Source organism: Aspergillus stella-maris (assembly GCF_047715825.1).
Source record: "Aspergillus stella-maris strain CBS 113639 unplaced genomic scaffold BDV14scaffold_40, whole genome shotgun sequence".
Lineage (NCBI taxonomy): Eukaryota > Fungi > Ascomycota > Eurotiomycetes > Eurotiales > Aspergillaceae > Aspergillus > Aspergillus stella-maris.
The window spans coordinates 186,338-205,658 of record NW_027396834.1 but is presented as its reverse complement, the minus strand read 5'-3'; the positions used below and the strand labels follow the sequence as shown (position 1 = coordinate 205,658).

The 19,321-nt window shown below is 50.3% G+C and overlaps 10 protein-coding genes across 10 annotated transcripts; 7 read left to right on the top strand and 3 right to left on the bottom strand.

The window, feature by feature from the left end:
- Nucleotides 1–10: 10 nt before the first annotated feature.
- On the bottom strand, nt 11–1,705 carry BDV14DRAFT_176475 (GNAT family N-acetyltransferase). Its single transcript, XM_073769249.1, has 2 exons — nt 499–1,705; nt 11–449 (listed from the first exon to the last, which is right to left on the bottom strand). The coding sequence occupies exons 1-2, from the start codon at nt 1,462–1,464 to the stop codon at nt 87–89; spliced, it is 1,329 nt and encodes a 442-aa protein (XP_073626546.1). The 5' UTR covers nt 1,465–1,705; the 3' UTR covers nt 11–86.
- A 1,610-nt stretch (nt 1,706–3,315) lies between these two features.
- BDV14DRAFT_176472 (NADP-dependent oxidoreductase domain-containing protein) lies at nt 3,316–4,704 on the top strand. The gene is made up of 6 exons (XM_073769248.1): nt 3,316–3,432; nt 3,481–3,503; nt 3,556–3,622; nt 3,673–3,760; nt 3,811–4,365; nt 4,412–4,704. The coding sequence occupies exons 1-6, from the start codon at nt 3,347–3,349 to the stop codon at nt 4,634–4,636; spliced, it is 1,044 nt and encodes a 347-aa protein (XP_073626545.1). The 5' UTR covers nt 3,316–3,346; the 3' UTR covers nt 4,637–4,704.
- Nucleotides 4,705–5,705: 1,001 nt separating this feature from the next.
- Nucleotides 5,706–6,214, top strand: BDV14DRAFT_201767 (uncharacterized protein; the record flags this gene model as incomplete). Its single annotated transcript, XM_073773836.1, has 3 exons — nt 5,706–5,801; nt 5,860–6,005; nt 6,070–6,214. 3 exons carry the CDS (start codon nt 5,706–5,708, stop codon nt 6,212–6,214), a joined length of 387 nt encoding a protein of 128 aa, XP_073626544.1.
- Nucleotides 6,215–7,524: 1,310 nt separating this feature from the next.
- BDV14DRAFT_201765 (uncharacterized protein) lies at nt 7,525–8,212 on the top strand (the record flags this gene model as incomplete). Its single annotated transcript, XM_073773835.1, has 2 exons — nt 7,525–7,841; nt 7,903–8,212. 2 exons carry the CDS (start codon nt 7,525–7,527, stop codon nt 8,210–8,212), a joined length of 627 nt encoding a protein of 208 aa, XP_073626543.1.
- A 933-nt stretch (nt 8,213–9,145) lies between these two features.
- BDV14DRAFT_89603 (uncharacterized protein) lies at nt 9,146–10,404 on the bottom strand. Its single transcript, XM_073777805.1, has 2 exons — nt 10,275–10,404; nt 9,146–10,224 (listed from the first exon to the last, which is right to left on the bottom strand). The coding sequence occupies exon 2, from the start codon at nt 9,966–9,968 to the stop codon at nt 9,285–9,287; it is 684 nt and encodes a 227-aa protein (XP_073626542.1). The 5' UTR covers nt 9,969–10,224; nt 10,275–10,404; the 3' UTR covers nt 9,146–9,284.
- Nucleotides 10,405–10,781: 377 nt separating this feature from the next.
- BDV14DRAFT_201763 (uncharacterized protein) lies at nt 10,782–11,589 on the top strand (the record flags this gene model as incomplete). Its single annotated transcript, XM_073773834.1, has 3 exons — nt 10,782–11,038; nt 11,119–11,293; nt 11,353–11,589. 3 exons carry the CDS (start codon nt 10,782–10,784, stop codon nt 11,587–11,589), a joined length of 669 nt encoding a protein of 222 aa, XP_073626541.1.
- Nucleotides 11,590–12,433: 844 nt separating this feature from the next.
- BDV14DRAFT_176453 (uncharacterized protein) lies at nt 12,434–14,486 on the top strand. The gene is made up of 2 exons (XM_073769247.1): nt 12,434–13,201; nt 13,264–14,486. Exons 1-2 carry the CDS (start codon nt 12,969–12,971, stop codon nt 14,165–14,167), a joined length of 1,137 nt encoding a protein of 378 aa, XP_073626540.1. The 5' UTR covers nt 12,434–12,968; the 3' UTR covers nt 14,168–14,486.
- Nucleotides 14,487–14,678: 192 nt separating this feature from the next.
- BDV14DRAFT_89507 (riboflavin synthase) lies at nt 14,679–15,887 on the top strand. The gene is made up of 3 exons (XM_073777804.1): nt 14,679–14,893; nt 14,950–15,072; nt 15,162–15,887. The coding sequence occupies exons 1-3, from the start codon at nt 14,863–14,865 to the stop codon at nt 15,707–15,709; spliced, it is 702 nt and encodes a 233-aa protein (XP_073626539.1). The 5' UTR covers nt 14,679–14,862; the 3' UTR covers nt 15,710–15,887.
- Nucleotides 15,888–16,065: 178 nt separating this feature from the next.
- On the bottom strand, nt 16,066–17,472 carry BDV14DRAFT_190856 (Brix domain-containing protein; the record flags this gene model as incomplete). The annotated part of the gene is made up of 2 exons (XM_073771399.1): nt 16,066–17,217; nt 17,275–17,472. 2 exons carry the CDS (start codon nt 17,470–17,472, stop codon nt 16,066–16,068), a joined length of 1,350 nt encoding a protein of 449 aa, XP_073626538.1.
- Nucleotides 17,473–17,688: 216 nt separating this feature from the next.
- On the top strand, nt 17,689–19,201 carry rrp3 (RNA-dependent ATPase RRP3; the record flags this gene model as incomplete). The annotated part of the gene is made up of 3 exons (XM_073771398.1): nt 17,689–18,004; nt 18,064–18,104; nt 18,155–19,201. 3 exons carry the CDS (start codon nt 17,689–17,691, stop codon nt 19,199–19,201), a joined length of 1,404 nt encoding a protein of 467 aa, XP_073626537.1.
- Nucleotides 19,202–19,321: the final 120 nt, after the last annotated feature.

Here is a 19,321-nt window from a genome sequence, read left to right as displayed (position 1 = left end):
AGCCGACTTTGGAGCTTCAGTTGAGTTGGGAGGATTGACACGGTTATATTTGGTTTTTGATGGGTATCTGAGTAAGTTGGAGTATTCTATAGCTTCAGAGCTCGGTAGGGATCGCGCTCGAGATGGTCCGAGCCATCGAAGCGGAAAGGGGAGATATGGAAGAACTTTTCACGGCTGCACTTCACCAGTGCGGATCGCTTGTGTGGTAGGTCGATGAGCTTCTCGAGACTGAACCCGGTTGCGTGGTCGTATGCCAATACTGTGAGGTTCGTGAACTCAGGCTCGCCGACTATGTGGCCTGTCCGAGGTTCGTCCAGGAACATGTAGTGCATAATACTACACCACCATACCATGACGCGATGCTGGCCGCGGAAGCGAACGTCTCCTACTAGTGAAATGCGCCCGCGATCCCAGTCATCGGCGGCGTAATGGGCTCCTATACTGTTCTCCTGCATATTGTTAATGGATGTTTGAGGGAATGATAAGGAATGCGCGTACTTTGGCCCAGTATATTTGGTGGTAGGAGAAGGAAGTATCGTTGAACTTGGCCAGTACGGCGATCTGATGAGGGTCCTCTTCAATCATTCGAAGTTTCTCTCTATGCTGGTCGAGTGTTCCTGTTTCATTCCAGCCTTTTGCCACTCTTGGATCATTCTGCCATGTGTGGAAGAGCCGTAGGTGCTCCTCGTTTCGGTAGTCGAAAGCCCACAGGGAGAAGAACTCGTCTAGCTGTGGGATGTACCGACTGTACATTCTCGAGCCTGGAGTAGGTTTTCGAGGTCGAATTGGATGAAGGGCGTGTATGTTGACTCCATATGATTCGGTTGTCAGTGTGTGTTGTACATGGTGTACAGGAAAATCGGTCAATGGCCGACGCAGGGATGTATAGATGTCGGGATCAGCCACCCAGACAGGCCGTGATCCGAACGGAGAACCAGCACCTTGCCAGAATGTGCTGCGATAAATGACCAGCTGATCGGGGATTTCCTCTGCGTGTGACGCGTTTCGAGAAGCAATAGGTGGCCTCAGATGTGCAGTTGCAAGACCGACGGCTTGCAATTCCCTGGCTAGGAGCTCCTTTCCCTCTCCGGCCAACACGGTGCGGAAGATCTCAAATTCAGTCCGCAAAGTGAAGAGGGCGTAGAGCACGTTCCATATCTGAGCGACGGTTGGTGGTTCGTTGCCTTCCCATATCCAGTATGAGACAGGGCTTCTTTGCGCTCGAGCCCAGGCTGAGTTGTTGCTCTCTGGTGGTATCGCGAAGGGATCGGGCTCTCTCAAGTCGGTAAAGTGAAGAGAGTCCCGATGGAGAGGCTCGGGAGGAGGAACGCCATCATCCACACGAGGGAACCGCCGAAGTTGGAGCTTACGGACTCCATGCTGGACGGATACAACCTGTAGTCGATAGGTTGTCTTGTATGGCTCAGGCAGTCGGATCAAGGGAAGTTTGTCAGGGCATGACATGGTCGGGAGTTGGAGAATCCAATGAGAGGTGCGTAGCTTTAGCAGAGCTGAATCATGGTCGATAAGATTGATACGTCGTCTTCAAGTCCTGCTATAACAGACCGACAAATGGACTCGTCCTGGGTCCATGGTATGATGAAGCTGCTGCGGGGAACAGGCAAAACTTCCAGCGTGTATGAGATGCGTAACGCCTTCGTGTAAGCTTTCTTGTATCACTGAAATACAAAAACGGTAAGAAAGACGATCGCACCGGACCATTCCTAGATCGGTAGCGATTATCGGAGGCACAGAACCTGGCAGCGGACTTTGTCGCTAAACTCGCGTCTCTCGTAAAAGAAACGTGCATCCCACCCTGCTCCACCATGGCCTGACAGGCTACAACAGGCTGCAGCCGAGACGAAGCTGCGCATGCAGTCATAGTATTGGTCATCAGATTAAGCCATAGCCTGCTCTAGTAAAGAAGTCCGAGACAAACTTGCTTGCAGGCCTGACTGGCTGGCGATTGACGGAAAGATCCGATCTCGCTGGGACTACCGCATGTCCGATGCTCAATGCTGATAGATATCGGCTATCAGATCCGATCCGATCCTCCTATGGTTTGCTGTAACTCTATGTTGTTTACCTTGACCTCATGCTTCCAGTATTACTTTCAGTCAGCTGTTCCGTTCAGACCATATTATCTGTCCACGAGACTTCTTGTGCCTGGACCTGATCGAGGATGACAAAAATAGCGCCACGATCGGCGATAAACTCAGCGTACAGAGCAGTCACAGATTACGGCGGTGTGAGCTACGATCTATGGGGCCCTCTTGTCACCCCCACGAAGAGCGTGAGATACATCCAAGGCTTTTGACTCGCACAAGAGAAGAGATGAGGCATTCGTATCCTCCCAGCCACTCAAAACCTCGCTCTAGGTGAGTTGGGCAGCATTTCTAGTCGGATTTGTGGTGGTCAGAGGGGTTCCCAGAGCAGTCTCGACCTGCTTTGGCGTAGAGAAAGACCATTCGGCGACATGGATTGCAAACGTGACGCATCCTATTGGGTATTCTCTGGCCATACAGAAGTCAAGGACACCTCTTGTTGCTCAGCTGCGTTGCTCATCACAAGACCCCATCTAGACGCAGGACGGGATGATCTGCATTACGGGGGTTGCAGCGTCCACCTGGCACCTGCAGTAGGCCCCTTGTCAAGCGTAATCATGATTGTAGACGATCTGATTCGCCCGTAGATTCTTGTTTACCCTGGTGTTGGTCTTGCTCAGGTGATTGGGTGAAGGCTTCGGTTGTGACTGTTGCAGGTGATAGTATGCAATTCTTTCGTGACCGATATCTGGTGCATGCAAGCCGGAAATGCCTGAGAGTTTGCTATTCCTCCCTGCCCTGTGCTCTGCCAAACCGCGAATGGCCTCTGTGCGGAGCTTAAGGTTGCGTTGTTCTGGCTAACATCGTCGCTTCGGTCCGTGTTGTTGGCCGGTTCCTATTCAAGCATATCCATCGGGTTAGCACAGCTATAACCTTCAACTCCGAGCAGTTCCGACAGACGTGCTCTATTTCGAAGTCTCTCAGTGAACCAGAGATGTAGTCATCGTACTCGGCGATTATTTTTGCTGTCGCTGTGCTTGTGCGTAACCCCGCATTTTTGCTTATTCTTTCTCGTCCTTGGCGTTCACGCAGGTTGTCGATTTCTCTCGAGAGCCTCATTGTGAGTTCTATGGCTCCTGGTCGCCAAACTGTGTACTAACGAACAGTACGAGCATTAGCGGATGACGAATATGTCGTGAGGATGAGCGCATTGGCCGCGGGGTACAATTACCCCTCACTGCAACGCCAGCAACCTCAACTCTCCTCCTTCACCTCCTTTGTATCGCTCGAACTCTAGCACAATGCCGGACACTGAGAATATGATCTATCGCCGCCTAGGTAATTCCGGCCTCCATGTTTCTGTCATCAGCTTGGGCGGCTGGATAACGTGAGTTCGCCCGCAAAGCTGCTTGGCCTCGGCTGACTGACTAGGTAGTTTTGGCGGTGATGTTGCTGAAGGTACCTTCGGTCATTGCTTGACTCAAGAAATTGCTGACTGACAATTGGATAGACGGCACAGAAGCATGTATGAGGCAAGCCTACGATCTCGGAATCAATTTCTTCGATACCGCGGAAGGGTAACTTGCCCAAGTCAAACAACAGCACAGCAAAGCTCACAAAGGCACAGATACGCAGGTGGACAATCGGAAGTTGTCATGGGCAATGTCCTTAAGAAGACCGGCTGGAAGAGAAACGACCTCGTTATCAGCACCAAGGTTGGAACGCCTCTTATGAGTACTACCACAAATCTGACCCAAACTCCTAGGTCAACTTTGGTCGAGCACATGGTGAAATCCCTGCCAACAACGTCGGTCTTTCAAGGAAGCATGTCATCGAAGGCACAAAGGCATCTTTGCAGCGTCTGCAACTTGACTACGTTGACATCATCTACGCGCACCGTCCCGACCGTCTTACGCCAATGGAAGAAGTCGTCCGCGCCTTTAACTTTGTCATTGAAAAGGGCTGGGCGTTCTACTGGGGTACTTCGGAGTGGACCGCGAACGAGATCAGCGAAGCAGCCGGGATTGCGGAGAAGCTTGGACTAATCGGACCGATTGTTGAGCAGCCGCTGTATAACATGCTTGACCGGGAGAAGGTTGAGGGACAGTTCCAACATCTGTATGAGCGGGTCGGACTTGGTTTGACTACCTTCTCGCCTCTAAAGGGTGGTCGGTTGAGCGGGAAGTATAACGATGCTCTGGAGAAGCCGCCTCCAGGCTCAAGATTCGCCGACAGCAACGACAAGTATTCTGTCGGTGTACGGGAGGCCTGGCAGAGCGAGGAGTCTGCAAAGGTCCTTCGCCAGCTTGGTTCCGTCAAGGTGCGTCGCTGACCGACAAACTTGTGAACGACCTAACAGTCAGTAGGCTATCGCGGATAAGCTTGGCGTTAAGCAATCTCATCTCGCCCTTGCTTGGTGCATAAAGAACGAGAACGTCAGCTCAATTATCACCGGAGCGTCAAGACCAGAACAAATTGTCGACAATGTCGAGAGTCTCAAAGTCCTACCTAAGCTCACACCTGAGGTTCTGGCCGAGATTGATGAGGCCCTAGGCAACAAGCCTGCCTTAGCTCAAGCCCGATTTGGTTGAGCTTCCTGCCAACATTTCTTCGGTACACTAGATAGACAAAATACAACGTACATCTTCCATCTACCGAGATGATCTTCATGGACTGCCCGTTGTACTTCGAATCGTCAGCGTATTGGCCCTAGCCACCATTATCACGTTCAAGAACAACTTGAGAACTCTATCCAAGCGAGCAGGACCCCTTCTTGCTTTTTCCAGCACCTTCCTCAGAGTGGCCTCTCGACGACGAGCTGCTATCCCTTTCGGAACAGATTGGGGCCAAACCAAGTCCTCGTCAGTAGGTATATCTTTCTTGGCTCTCCACAACGCCTACAACCTGATGATATTACAGCCCTGCTCCGGCGAGTCCGAACCGCGAATTGTCCCGCCCAAATCCGGGGACCGGGGAGTCGGGGTTTATCACGCCGCCCCCAAGACCTATAGCTTTCAACAGATGCCTAGATGATCATCGCCACGAATCGAACTTTCCTCATGCTCAGCTCGGCAAAACAGAAACAGTGGGGGCTAATCCTGGGGCTTTTCTGGGTCAGACTCTGCAGAAGCATGCAGTAGCTGGCCAAAGCAGTCGGCTGGAACCGCCCTCTAGCTAGGCAATCTGGGGGCCGTCGCAACGCCACGAATCTTGTTGTTTCGTCATTCCATACGGCAATGGCACTCCTGCTTGCCTTGCGGGGATGTCGATCGTCCTTGTCTAGTCGATCGGTCGAATCATGGGGCGAAGTTGTACGGGGTATTGAAGATCTTTGGGGGCCGTCCCAGGCTCCTTTGCTAGAGCGTTGCATTGCGGTTCGGGGCTGAGAGTATAGGCGCTACAATGGATTCAATGTCGGACATTCTCTCGGTTTTGACCGATGCAATGATGTCAGTGTACAGCTTGGAGTTCTGCAGGTATCATTGTACCTGGCTCGGTCAGGTTCCGGTCAGGACATGTTTTGTATGCCCCAACGACCTTGGAGGCAGGATGCTCGAGGTATAAATCCGTCGTGAACACCCGGCAAATATCAACATCATCACTCAGGGATAACTCAAATCACTCTCATATTCAAGACAACCTCTTCCAGCTTCATCCAAGATGTTCAACTCCGAGCAGCTCCTCGCCCTTCTCGCCCTGGCGCCCAGCGCCCTCGCAGCTACCTGCTCTCTTGCCCTGACCACCACCCGTACCCAGGTACGCCAGCTCAACCCCGTCACTCTCATATTAAAGAGCCCCTGACTGATGTTCTCAGAACCCCATCGTCGGCGGTGACAACACCCTCACCTGCAGCGCTAAGCTCGACTACGGCGATGGCAACGACCCCCAAGTTCTCGAGGACCAGTGCAACAACGTCAGCAGCAGCCGGTGCTACACCTCTAACCTGCCAAACACTATCTGGTAAGCACAGCCATATAATCACTTTGATTCTGAGTCAGGACTTGGTCTAATGCTAGTGCTACAGCGTCCACACCAACTCGAACCTCGAAGACGGCTACATGGACTACGGCGATCAGCACATGGACTTTAATGAGGACGCTTGCTCTAAGGACAAGTGGGCCAGCATTTCCGGGGATGGGATTACTACGACGTGTACCTTTGAGTGCTAGGTTTTGCACACTAGTATAGGTTACACGGTTATGAATTACTGAGAACAAGATACCTGGATTCAATTCCTGTTTCTTGTTTCAATCAATGGAAAGCACGCAAATAGATGTTCTTTATTCGTTACTCGACTGTTGCATCATGAATAGATAGCCCAAAGACGATTATTTAGACACGAACCCCAGGAACCAGCCCAGGAATCTCACTCTCCAAATCTCCCCCCCCTCTATCTTCCAACGAGAATTTCAGACTCAAGCCCCCACAACATTCACCCCATAAACCATCGCCCTCCCCTCAAAAATCTGATACCTCACCCTAACAGCACAAAGATACCGAAACCCATCACCAACTTTCTTCTTCGTCCTGCCCCCCAATTCAACATCCACAGTCGGAGTCTCTTCCATACCGAGCGTAATTCCATCAACATCAATACGATAGTTCGACCGCAAATGGAAGGGGACTTCGTGCGCTAGGACTCTCAGAGCATTATCGTCGAATTTTATCGAGAGGGTTTCTGTTGTTTGGCCTGTGTGGGTGCACGAGGTAGTGATCTTTGTGACTGTGCCTGTTAGGAGGAAGCGGATGTTAATGGATTGCATTCTGGTGAATTCTTGGGGTACTTCTGGTGGTGGTTGTTATGAGGTTCCTGGAATTCGTAGCTGTAAGGGGTGTATGTCGTATATAAATGCTCTGCTGGAAGCTGCTGGGACTACGATCATGGAGGTAGATATGAGTTTCAGCATGAATGGTGTTTCATGGCTTTATTTGCCGCGAACAAAGTAGTTTCTAACACGTACACTGGAGTTCTTTGTGATGTGTTCCATCAGTTGACAAGAGGCTAAATTTGGGTCGCAGACAGTTAGATGTGCGCTCCATCTATAAAGAGCATGTTGGACAGGTCTTGTAAGCTAGACAACCAAATACTAGTTTGAGACGATTATGCGTCAATAACAACTTTTGTATCTCGAGGTCTGAATGTGAAAGCTAAGCAGATGGCCGCTGGCTACCCGAGCTTCTTTGTTAGGGCTCCTCGGACTTTATAGTGCGAGCATGCGTATGCTTTGTCTTCCACGCGCCGGCATAGCGACTCCAGTTAGTAGATTGAATCAAACAATGTCAAATGACTAGACTACAAAAGCAGAAGACGACTGTCATTACAAGCGTCTTTGTCTCTTTGGATGCCATTATGTCCACGCCAAAGGGAAAGTTGCTGTATAGAAAGGCACTTCGCAGGTCTTCCTGCTATTACCAACCCACACTTACTCGATAACCCTCCTATATCAAGTCCATCTCTCCTTGAAGGTAGAGTCCCAAAATGTCTCAAATCCACTTCGAGTGCGTCCCCAACTGGGAAGATGACTGGGATACCAACAGCACTGACAGCAGCAGCAGCACCACCCTCGCAACAATCTCAATCAATTCAGTCGACTCCCCTAATCCCAAGCACAATTATAACGAGATCCTCCTCCTCAATTCCCCCGTAATCACAGGCATGATCAGCTCCCCAGCTCACTATGAGATTCTCGTCGCCATGGCCCCCGACAGCAACAAGGAGGACTCGGAGTGGTATATCTTTCTCCGCAATGGGACGGACTGTGAAGAGCATCGGGTTATTGGGAAATCAGAAGAGAAGTATGTGAAGAGCATCGTGTATGGTAATCCTGCATTACATAAGGGAGGTAAGTTCGCTCAGGGTTTTCGCTGCGGAGAACTTGATCATGATCATGAGAGGTTATTTCACAACCTCTTTGATGAAACCCCAGCTGGACCATCCCAATGCTTCATGGGTCGGTTATTTTGGGCGGTTATATGAAGGGGGACTTATTGCCAGTGAGGTTGTGGCCGGGTTGAAGATGCAAGCTACATACTCGAGTGAGGAGTTTAAGGGCGAAGGGGAATTCTTTTCGGAGATTGACATTGGGCATCCTGATACGTTGGGGGAGAATGAGTTGAGGGCTGTTGAGTGGAGGAATGACTTTGTGTCTGGGTTGCAGGGACTTTGACTTTTTGTTCTTATCTCTTCATGTTAGGAGGTCTAGGGTTGCAAAGTATTGTGATACCTTAGTGGTAATTGAGTCTTGTTCCTGGGCCAGATATTTTTTCTCGAAAGATCCCATGGTTATTAAATTTAGCAGGTATTATGTAGGCCCAATCATGATCGTGACCTTCGTCTTTGTAACACTTGTGATATAGTTATCTCTGTAAACTGAATTTCTAAGCCCAGAATCAGGTGCAGCTGATCAAGGGCCTATATAGTACGTAGCTTAAGTGAACACTACACAAACAATATGGTTTACCCGGACATGACATGTGTAGAAAATCAGGTTGTTGGAACTGAGATGGAGTATGCTAACCTTACTTTGTAATATCAAAGGAGCCTAGCGTAACAATCGCAGCTTCTGCACAAAAGACCGAATAACCATTTTCGAAACATATCAGACACAGTCCAAGCTCTGCATACATAGCGGCTTCCACATACCCTTAGGAAATCCTGCAAATAACAAAGTCAATGGGTATTCAGACTTTTGAGACCGTATCTAAGTATGGACACAGTCTGTGGCACTCACCAGATAAACCCGCCAGGTTTATTTTCCGCCCATCCGAAAGTCTGTTCAAACTTTGTGCCACGGCCTGAGCAGTAAAGAGCATGGGCAGGACTTCCATTCTTGGGGCCATTGTGGAGAACGTTCGCCATGAATTCTGCGGAGTGGATTCCTTGAGCAAGGGCATTATGGACAAGGTCGTCTAGGCCAGATGGCTTGCCACAGCATGCGCAAGTCTCATGATCCTGTTTCATGTGGCTGCTCTTGAAGGTGATATGATCGGCTGTATTTCTGCTGTTAACTGCCTGGCGTGGAAAAGAATGGGTATTTTTTTGGTTCAAAGTGCATACCACTACAGCCAAGCATTGAGACTATATAGGCTCGCTCCTTGGGAGTGATGTTCCATTTGTAGTACGGGCCATCAACGAAGGGCTCGGAGAGAGGGAGCGTCAAAGACTCAACGGTAGTCGTGATTAGTAAAGCCATCAACGGTGTCTTGAGTTTGAAGTAAGAGTTCAAAGTATGGGTGAAGTCAGAGATCCTCGTTCTGTCTTCCAGTGCCTTGTAATTCAGCCGTAGTTACGTGGTAAACTTGAACTCTAGTCTGGCCGGGCTCAAACCCTTCGTCGTTCTGGGGAAGAACCTCCAGCCAACGGGATATTTCTCTAGTTCGGCGTACAGCGTCGATGGATGGGGCTGCGGTGTCGGCGCCATCACTGTATTCTGAAATTTCTACTTCTTCGGCGGCACCACTCATGCCTGCAACTCGCTCAAGAAACCACTGCATTTCGAGGAGCGCCCAGCTGGACAGTGGCAAATCTCTCGCGTCATCCGTCCGTATGGTAAAAACATCACCAGAAGCAATAGCCCTGTAGATTGGCTCTCCACTGTCTTTGTATTTCCCGGTGAATACTGGTATGGAGTAGTCTTTGTCACCGTAGACCTCACGAGAAGACTCAGGGTCTGTCGAAAGATCAATTTCGGCCACCCCATTCGATGAGCTTCGCTGCCAGAAAAATTGCACGGAAATCGACTCCGAACTAACAGCTTCAATCGGTCGGAGTGCGAATCGACCAGCTCCCCACAAGGCATACGCGGACTTGTCGAGACTCAACATGTTGAAACAACCATCCTTGGGATTAGATAATGTCTCTGGATCTCCTAAGATTTCAGCCTTCCAATTCTCGACCCGTCTTTTCTCCCAGAAAACATTCATAATATCCCAGAACCTGCCGACTGATCTTGGTTCACGAGTCGACGCTTTGATGAGGCAATGCGGATATATATGGGCTGCATCCGGTTCTGCATTTCGAGTGAGGATGCACAAGTCATTGTCGCGCCGCTTGCACTAATGAACCATTAGCAAATAAATCCAGGCGCATGAAGATGACTGACATTTTTGCTTGCCGTATTCGAGCGCTGCGACGCGCTAGTGGTCGTCGAACTTTTGGCCGTGCTTATTTTTTGCAGCCCTGCTACATGTTAAACTGAAACTTTCATTATGAGTATGAGGAGAACTTACAACGGTCGATAATGGAGTTGCAGTCTTTTATCGTCGGCTCAAGTAGAAGTTCGACTATTTCTGTGTCCTGCGATGAAAGTGCAAGAGTGACCAGTTTTTCAAGCTTCGTTAGGTCGGCGACTTGGCAGAATGCCCAAAACGATTAGGGAACCGTCTTTCTGTTGAGCTTTTCAGCAAGGACAGCTTTCAATCGATTCAAGATATTTTTTCGCGTGTCTGAAGGCTCGTTCCAGCATTCTTTCTCGTACTCCGGTGGCGTCGCAGCAGACACAGAATCCATGTTAGTTTTGAGGTAAACTTTGCTTTGAAGGGAGAGGCGGATCGCTATTGCAGTATAGAAGTTGATTATTGGCGATAGGGATGGGCGATAGAAACGGAGCTTATTGAGGATATTTCGGACTGGATGTCCGTGGTAGGTAGCTACCTAGGTACCTACCTATCTGAGCTTAATTAGGTGATCGTAGCCATGTGTCAGCCAATCACGTCTTGATCTAGTCCGATGACATCATGGCCCAGCATTCGGGTCTAAGTAGGGTACCTACAGAGGTAGTCTGCGTAGTTCTTCGTTCGCTCTTGGCATCGGTTATGCATCCTGCTTTTTATTTCGCGCGGAATCAGGGGGGTGTTGATGCTTCTGCTTTGCCGGTGCTCGCGGGGCTGTGGTATGTTGCGAGGTTAGTGAGGGTGAAGCCCGTTTTGTCTCCGTCTAGGGTTGGTGGTCCCAACGGCGAGATTAGTTTTGATACGTATGATTTGTTGCATGGGTGAGAGCTGCTGAAGTGGGTTTGGGGCGTTAAGAGTGGGGAAAAGAAGTGAAAGCCCCGAGGCCTGTTGCTGCTATCAGGCCGGTTTTTCATGTCGAGGGGGCGGGTGGGAGCGATCAATTTGGTGAGGAGAGTGAAGGGGGTGACGATGGGGATGACGAGGCGGTTACGGCTGGAGGCCAGGGAGAGGATGAGGTGCCTGAAGAGGTGGTAGACGACGCTGAAGAGCATGATTCCGAGAACGTCAATGCTGCTGTAAGTTTCTCTTGATGCATTACCCTTCAAGATGATCGCTAAAGCTGACGGGGTTGAAGGGGAACGAACCTGCTGGGGAGTCGGCTGGAGACGAAGAAGACCAAGGTGAAAACAATGAAGACGGTGACAAGGCCTCCGTTACCGACGCAACAACCCAGTCAGTTGATACTGAAGCTGTTAATGCTGACGAGGTCAAACCTACTTTGAAGAGGACCCAGGGCGAGGACGCTGAGTACGAGGGTGATGATGAAACCGGGGCTGCGAAGAAGAGCAAGACTTGCTGGTTTCGCATATGAAAAAATTTAACAGAGACGAGGTGTTTCCAAAATTTTCACAGCCCATTTCCACCTTTTTATATCTCGGCTCCATTTTGCTTTTTTCTACCAGCCATGTCCTCCTGTCTACTGGACAAGGGTAATGGATTTCTGCGACTGCTTTCCGTCTGCATAGCGCATTTCTTCTTATTCCCAAGATACCCAGGCTAGGCGTTTTCACTAATTTCTTTAATGCGATAAATGCATTTTCTAAACAGAGGTTCAAAGGTCACAACAGGCGCATGGCCCAGTTCTTCATTTACTGTCTGTGCGGAAACGAAGTTGAACAGCGCGAGCAAGATTTACGGTTTTGATATTCCTTCTTCCAGCGATTTTCGCATCTCAGGTCCTCATTATAAGGAGTCAATAATTGAGGTTGTTATAGTTGCAATGGTCGCACCTTGTATTCGCCGTAGATTGCAGCGCGTCGAGAATGATGGTGCATGGAACAGACCCAGTACATCAGGTCGGGCTAGATGACGTCCGAGTTAGGGCTTAGCAGTGCAGGGCCAACTTCTCAACGTCTATCTAACCATCCAGTGATCAGATAAGTAGAGGGACTTCTCCTCATCAATTGTTCACTTTGACGTAGGGAAGAGGTCATTATGGCTTGGCCAACATGGCTGTGCTAGGTTACTCTGCACTTTTGTCCTGCCCCTTAAGGCTGAATCTGAGGGCACAGCCTCGCCGCAGCCACTAGAGAGAACATGGCGTCTATTAGAGGCAGTTCATTGGCTATAATACAAAGCTAACATTGCCTTTTGGGGCAAAGCAGCACAGTCAGAACTCTTGATTTTTTTTTCTCCGCACTTTCGCAGTGAAAGATGCCTCCACGTTGCGACGGCATAGTAAGCATCTTATCCATCCGTCTGCCTAACCATCTCCCGTCCATGTCCCGAGCTCTGAGTGTCTGACACACTTGTGTTTTCTCTTGCACAAATACGAACTGTTCCATTTTCGTGTTTAGTTGCGACTGGGCGTCTGCTGATCAGCGCCATATATGACACTAGCAGGATCTGATTCGCTGCGAACTCGTGTTTGTGGTCCTCGCCCAGGAACAAGGCTGAGCATGCAGGGCTCTGACTCGTGGTGTTTTAGTCTGGGCCTGAGGCTCTGATTCCGATCATGGACTCTTTTTCGTCCAAGTGTGTCGCCATGAGGGTCGAGGCAGTGCTAGGCTCTTGACTTGGCCCTGCTGGGCGTTGGTGGATATTGCGCTGTTCAACATGCAAATCTGGGCTTGCAGACTAGATTAAAAGGGAGTGTCGCCCGTTTCACTGTCTTGTTCCTTCGTCAACTCTGCGCTTGAGATCTTGCTCTGTTCTTCTTTGCCTGAAATATTCGACCGATTTTTATTCGAAATGGCTCCTCGACGCGGCGGTAGTAGTTATGGCGGTGGCAGCAGCATATCCTGCAGCGACTACGCGTTTGAGACCAAGTCTTCCAGAATCGACATCGCTTTTACTGCGCTGTACTTTGTTGTCTCACTTGTTCTGTTTATCATCGCGACGCGGCGATTCGGTATCAGCAAGAAGCAGGGGCAGCCTGTTGCGGGTGCTTTTCTGCTTGGTACTTCTATCTGTCTTGCGATGCTGTTAGTACCTCACCTCCTTTGACACAGCTTTACTTTCCATTCTAACACCCTAATTTTTCTAGGTACTACCTCGACTCCATCATCTACATCGTAATCGGCCAATGCGGTAGCGTCGGTGTGGATGACTACTTCCCAGCAATCATCATCTCACAATGGCTCTATTGGCTATCCAAATGGACTATGATTGCAGTCATCATGACCTCGATTTGCCACAAGCTCATGAAGGACTTTTCGCGCGCTGAACAGCTTGTTCTCACGCTTCAGAAGGTCTGGGTCGGTTTTCTGGGGCTTCTGGTCATCACAGTTCTGGGCCTAAGCACCGCTACCAACGTCTATTTCTACTCCGATGATTACTACGGCCGCGACAAGATAAGTGATCTTTCTTTGCCCATGCGCGGTATCCAGACGACACACCTAGTTCTCTCTGCTGCGGGGATTCTCCTTGCCTCAGCGACAATGGCCAAGTCTCTTTCGCACGCTGGGTCTCTGCGCTCGAAGGTACGTCGCGCTTTTTTCCATTCACGACCCCAGGATACCATGCTAATTCATCCTCCAAAACAGAACATAACAATCTGGGTCTCTATCCTGATCATCGCTGCCCTCGGCACAACCCTGACAGAACTCGGCGGGTACATTGAGACCAGTTTCACCTACTGGGACGCGGTTTTCACTACCGCGTCGGACCAGCAGGAATACTACGACAAGCGGCACGCAGTCTACTTCCTCACTGCTTTCTTCTACTCTCTTGCGTTTTACGCTGCGCTCAGAGTTGCAAGTCACCAGGTTGTCCCTGGGCACCCGACAAGAGTTATCGCGAACTCCCCGCCAGAATATGCGCCGCAGCCGACGGCCGCTATGAATGAGTATCATGCGCCTGTTGATCAGAGGTTTAGCACTGGGAACCAGAACCAGGGGTACTTCCAGAATCAGATTCGGGATCAGACCTATGGGTATCCTACTCGGTAAATAGAGGACTAAATTGATGTGGACGGTTAATGCTGATGCTTGCTGCTTTGTGCATATGCGCGTTCTGTTCTGTCTGTCTCAGCTAGCAATGCTTGCGTCGATTTGAGCTTGGTGATTTTATATACCCATTGATGCGTCGAGTTATGCCTATCCGCTCGTTATATACGATTTAATTACATATCTTCGTTTAATTGTGCCGTAGCAGACTTCTCAGGAAAAGCTCCTTGCCCTCAATATACATATTTCGTACCACGTCTCATGAGTCTTCTTAGCATACAACAGAACAATGCTTTCTCAGATGCAGGAATCGAATCACGGCTTAGTAGAGACGTAATAGCATCAAAAAAACTTATGCACTGGTAATTTTAAGATAAGTCATTAGGGTCAGTTGTAGACTGTATCTACGCAGAGAAGCTCTCCGAATCGAGTGGATCGCCGACTCCGACGTCGCCCCGCAGGTTCCGCTCCAGCTGAATTTCATCATTCGCAATTGAGCTTCAACTCCTTACAAAGACTGACAAATATACAAAGGTATGTTATGTTACTGAAGCTTCAACCTCTGCTGCGCAATAGAGGGTTACAGCGTTGACAAATCCAGCTAAACCTTCTCGTACAACTTCGCCTCAACTCAACCATTACTACCCCTCTTTGCGGCCAATTGAAGCTTCCTCCTATTCTCAAATACATCCTCCACTATGTTCACCGGACTCGTTGAGACAATCGGAAGTGAGTGCAATGCATGCGCCAAACTACCATCGTGGTTTTATGCTAATTGCAACCAGCCGTCTCCTCCCTCGAACCCCTCGACACAACCGCAAGCGGGGGCGGTGGTACATCGCTCACAATCACCGACTGCGAGAGTATCCTAACAGACGTCCAACTCGGCGATAGCATCAGTGTAAATGGTACGCAGTTCCAGTCCCTATTCCCAATTGCACCGACTCGACCAGCCCTGAGCTGCGAACACCAAGCTAACCACCATTCTACAAAACAGGCGCCTGCCTAACAGTAACCGCCTACCCACCCGAAAAAACCTGGTTCAAAGTCGGCGTCGCGCCCGAAACCCTCCGCCGGACAAACCTCGGCAGCCTCACAGAAACAAGCACCGTGAACCTCGAGCGCGCCGTAAAGGGCGAAACGCGAATGGGCGGACACATTGTCCAAGGCCACGTCGACACAATTGCATCTATAATCTCGCGCGTCCCTGATGAAAATTCTCTTGTCTTGCGCCTGGCGCCCAGAGATAAGGCTATTCTTCGCTATATTGTGGAAAAGGGATTCATTACGCTTGACGGCGCGAGTTTGACGATTACAAAGGTTGATGATGAGCAGGGTTGGTTTGAGATTATGCTTATTGCTTATACGCAGGAGAAGATCGTTACTGCTGGAAAGAAGGAGGGGGACTTTGTGAATGTTGAGATTGATGTTGTTGCTAAGTATGTTGAGAAGGGCGTTGAGGCGTATTTTGCGGGGGGTGCCAGTGCGGGGGGGATGTTGGAGAAGATGGTGAATAGGATTGTGGATGAGAGGTTGAAGAAATAGGTAGCTTGATACATGGATGATTTACGAGTTATGTTATTAGGGAGATGTGCTGGAATTGTGGGTATATTTGAGACATAGATGTTCTAGGTGGTTGGCTCATTAGGTGTATTCGGCTGGAATGCCGTAACTTTTGTTTGCTTTCGCTGGTCGGTAGTCTTTCAACGGGTTGGAGTGGCCCAATGCTCGGTCTGACGAGGGGGAGTCTCGCACAGCACAAGTTGCTGGCAAGGAAAGGTCTGAAGAACGCCTGCGCAGAGAGACTTGAGCGGGAAGTATGCTCGCTCTGCGACTATGCAACAAGCAACGGTGCGCATAAGCCGATTGACGATAGCTGTAGGAAATCATTGAGCGGCTGTTCACTCTTCCATAGACTCGTCGTCCTCCTCTTCTTCCTCCGAACCTTCGCCCTCACCCTCCTCATCATCACTAACCCACTCATCATCCAAATCGACATCATCGTCATCCTCAAGCTCATCGAGTAGTTCATCATCATCAGCCTCAACCTCCTTACCCTCAGCCCGAGCCTTAGCCTTCTCCGCCTTCTTCCGCTCAACATTCTCCTTCTGTACCTTCCTGCGCGCCTCCTTCTCCTTCATCTTCTGGTCCCAGTTCTTATCCAACGCGTCAACCTCCTTCTGAGACTTGTTGATGTAGTCGTGCCACATGACGCGTCCCTCGCAAAGTCCGTCCTCGACCTTAATCAAGCGGAGCTTCAATCGCGGACCCAGCTCAACGAGTTTAACGGCGCGCTTCTCGACTTCGGATGTTTTTGTCTTGTTCTCGACTTTCTCACCGGCTCGCATGCGCTGCATCTCTCGCTTCGTGAGGACTTTCCGGGTCGTCGTGCCGGCGACTTCGACTTCGTTGTCTGTGTCTAGCTCTGTTTCGCTGGCTGATGTGTATCCTGCGGCTGAGGGATCAAGGAGGTAATCTGCGGCGTCTTCCAGCTTTCCAAGATTAGGAACAGCAGACTTGTGCTTCTCGCGAGTCCGGACTTCCTTGGGATCTAGTCGGCGGATTCGTTTTGATACTCCCGTCTTCCGGGTTGTGATAGCGTAATGTCTGAGATTCAGCACATAAGACCCCTCATCATCTTCCCCAGACGCAGGCTCCCGGTTAAGCATCATAACACGACGAATCGAAGAAAGCGGTTGCGCTTGCGGGTTGATCGGCGGAAACATAGACTGGAAGATTGTAGTCGTAAGGCCCTCAAGGCGCTTAGGAACTCTAGAATTCTCATCGGCATCGGGGTTATTGAAGTTATTCATGACCAGCAACGGCGGCGTCTTGTGGTCTTGACCCCCTCCACGAGGCCGCTTCTGGGCTCGCTCGACGTCGCGGCAGAGCGAGTAGCTTTCGACTTTGAAGTTGAGCGTTGGGCCGCGCGGTGTGAGCGCTAGTCGCATGTTTGTGTTTCCGGTTGAGGACTTGGAGAAGAGGAGGAGGTGCGTGACGCCGAGGGGGCCGGCCATGACGGTGTAGTCACGGAGTCTGTTGGATTTGCGTTCCTGAAGCGGTCAGTTAGTTTGGGTATAAGACCATTTGAGCGCTTGGTTAGAACATACCTTTAGTCGCACCGCTGTATCGGGCTCCATCATCAGACGAACATCCTTCACCAGCTGGCTGACACTGCTACCGACTCGCGAGCCTCCAATGCGGATAACCATCGACCTGGGCGTTCTGCTCACGGACGAAGCGCTGCCTTTGCCATTGGCAGGGCCGGCTGGCCCCTTGGGAGCGCGACTCTTTGTTTTCCTAGCCATAATCAAGAAACTGTGTAGAAATGGAACAAAAAAGACAGTTCCTGTATTGACGGTCCAGCCAAGCTGATACTTTTTTCAGCGGAAAAAAAAAGATAAAGTCCGGGCTCCGCACTGATAGCCCGGAACAACGTCCCTCCGGCGTCCCCATATAATTTTTTATCTACAGCGTCGGAATCGTCCTCCACCTGCACAAACAAATCGCTCGTCACATTCACCATGCCGGAGTTTAAGAAGCGCAAGATCATCCAGAGGCGGCAGGAGGCTGAGAGCGACTCTGACTCTGAGTCTGTTAGCTCTCGCGGGTCCCTTAAGAACGATCAGCAAAACGGCGAAGAACCTGAGACCGCAAAGTCCTTTAAAGAGCTGGGCATTATTGAACAGCTATGTGATGCTTGCGAGACTATGGGGTACAAGGCTCCGACTGCGATTCAATCGCAGGCTATTCCTTCTGCGTTGGAGGGCCGTGATATCATTGGTCTTGCGGAGACGGGTAGTGGAAAGACGGCTGCTTTTGCATTGCCCATGCTGCAGGGTATGATATACATCTTTAAGAGGGACTTTCTATAGCGAAATTGCTAATCAGAGCTTCAGCTCTTATGGAGAAGCCACAAACTCTATTCGGTCTCGTTCTGGTATGTCTACTTCCACCTCTTCAGCTTATACCGAACTAACAAACCAACAGAGTCCCACTCGAGAACTCGCATACCAAATCTCCCAATCCTTCGAAAGCCTCGGCAGCACCATCGGCGTCCGCTGCGCCGTCATCGTCGGCGGAATGGACATGGTCTCGCAGTCCATCGCCCTCGGCAAGAAACCACACATCATCGTCGCAACACCCGGCCGTCTAGTCGACCACCTCGAAAACACAAAGGGCTTCTCCCTCCGCAACCTGAAATACCTCGCCATCGACGAAGCAGACAGACTGTTGGACATGGACTTCGGTACCTCAATCGACCAGATTCTGCGCGCTCTCCCTCGCGAACGCAAAACATACCTCTACTCCGCAACACTCAGCTCAAAGGTCGAATCGCTACAGCGCGCATCGCTCTCAAACCCCATCCGCATCTCCGTGTCGTCAAAATACCAGACCGTCTCGACACTGCAGTCTTCATACCTTTGTATCCCGCACAAGTACAAGAACCTGTACCTCGTCTACCTGCTTAACGAATTCGCGGGACAATCAGCTATCATCTTCACGACGACCGTGCATGAGACGCAGCGCGTGGCTTTCATGCTCCGATCACTCGGGTTCGGTGCGGTGCCATTACACGGCCAACTCTCGCAATCTGCGCGTCTCGGTGCGCTCGGCAAATTCCGCTCGCGTAGCCGTGATATCCTCGTCGCTACTGACGTCGCGGCCCGAGGTCTCGATATCCCCTCTGTCGATGTAGTCTTGAACTTCGATCTACCGATGGACAGCAAGACATATATCCACCGCGTTGGTCGCACAGCGCGTGCGGGTAAATCCGGTGTGGCGATTAGTATTGTCACGCAGTATGATCTGGAGGTATACATGCGCATTGAGCATGCGCTGGGCAAGAAGTTGGCTGAGTATAGGGCTGAGAAGGATGAGGTTATGGTTCTTGCGGAGCGGGTTGCTGAGGCGTCGCGTGAGGCGACGATTCAGATGAAGAGCTTTGATGAGAAGAGGGGGAGTAAAGGGAAGGGCGGAAAGAAGTTTGGCAAGGGGAAGAGGAGTCGCGATGATATGGATCAGGAGGAGGGGTAGGCTTCTGGGGCATAAAAGTGTTTTTCTATTGCATTTTATATTGAGCGTTTAGTGAATGAATACCCAAATTGTCTTCAAATTGATATGGACAGATACTTATGGTACCTAGTTCCTTGGTAG

Bases quoted from the DNA above. Each gene is read 5' to 3' on its own strand.
- BDV14DRAFT_176475 (XM_073769249.1), bottom strand. From the start codon at position 1,464: ATGTCATGCCCTGACAAACTTCCCTTGATCCGACTGCCTGAGCCATAC. The intron at 450-498 runs GTACGCGCATTC...AACAATATGCAG, and splicing joins ACCAAATATACTGGGCCAAA to GAGAACAGTATAGGAGCCCA.
- BDV14DRAFT_89603 (XM_073777805.1), bottom strand. From the start codon at position 9,968: ATGAATGTTTTCTGGGAGAAAAGACGGGTCGAGAATTGGAAGGCTGAA.
- BDV14DRAFT_176453 (XM_073769247.1), top strand. From the start codon at position 12,969: ATGGCTCCTCGACGCGGCGGTAGTAGTTATGGCGGTGGCAGCAGCATA. The intron at 13,202-13,263 runs GTTAGTACCTCA...TAATTTTTCTAG, and splicing joins TCTATCTGTCTTGCGATGCT to GTACTACCTCGACTCCATCA.
- BDV14DRAFT_176472 (XM_073769248.1), top strand. From the start codon at position 3,347: ATGCCGGACACTGAGAATATGATCTATCGCCGCCTAGGTAATTCCGGC. The intron at 3,761-3,810 runs GTTGGAACGCCT...CCAAACTCCTAG, and splicing joins ACCTCGTTATCAGCACCAAG to GTCAACTTTGGTCGAGCACA. The intron at 4,366-4,411 runs GTGCGTCGCTGA...AACAGTCAGTAG, and splicing joins GCCAGCTTGGTTCCGTCAAG to GCTATCGCGGATAAGCTTGG.
- BDV14DRAFT_89507 (XM_073777804.1), top strand. From the start codon at position 14,863: ATGTTCACCGGACTCGTTGAGACAATCGGAA. The intron at 14,894-14,949 runs GTGAGTGCAATG...AATTGCAACCAG, and splicing joins ACTCGTTGAGACAATCGGAA to CCGTCTCCTCCCTCGAACCC. The intron at 15,073-15,161 runs GTACGCAGTTCC...TCTACAAAACAG, and splicing joins CGATAGCATCAGTGTAAATG to GCGCCTGCCTAACAGTAACC.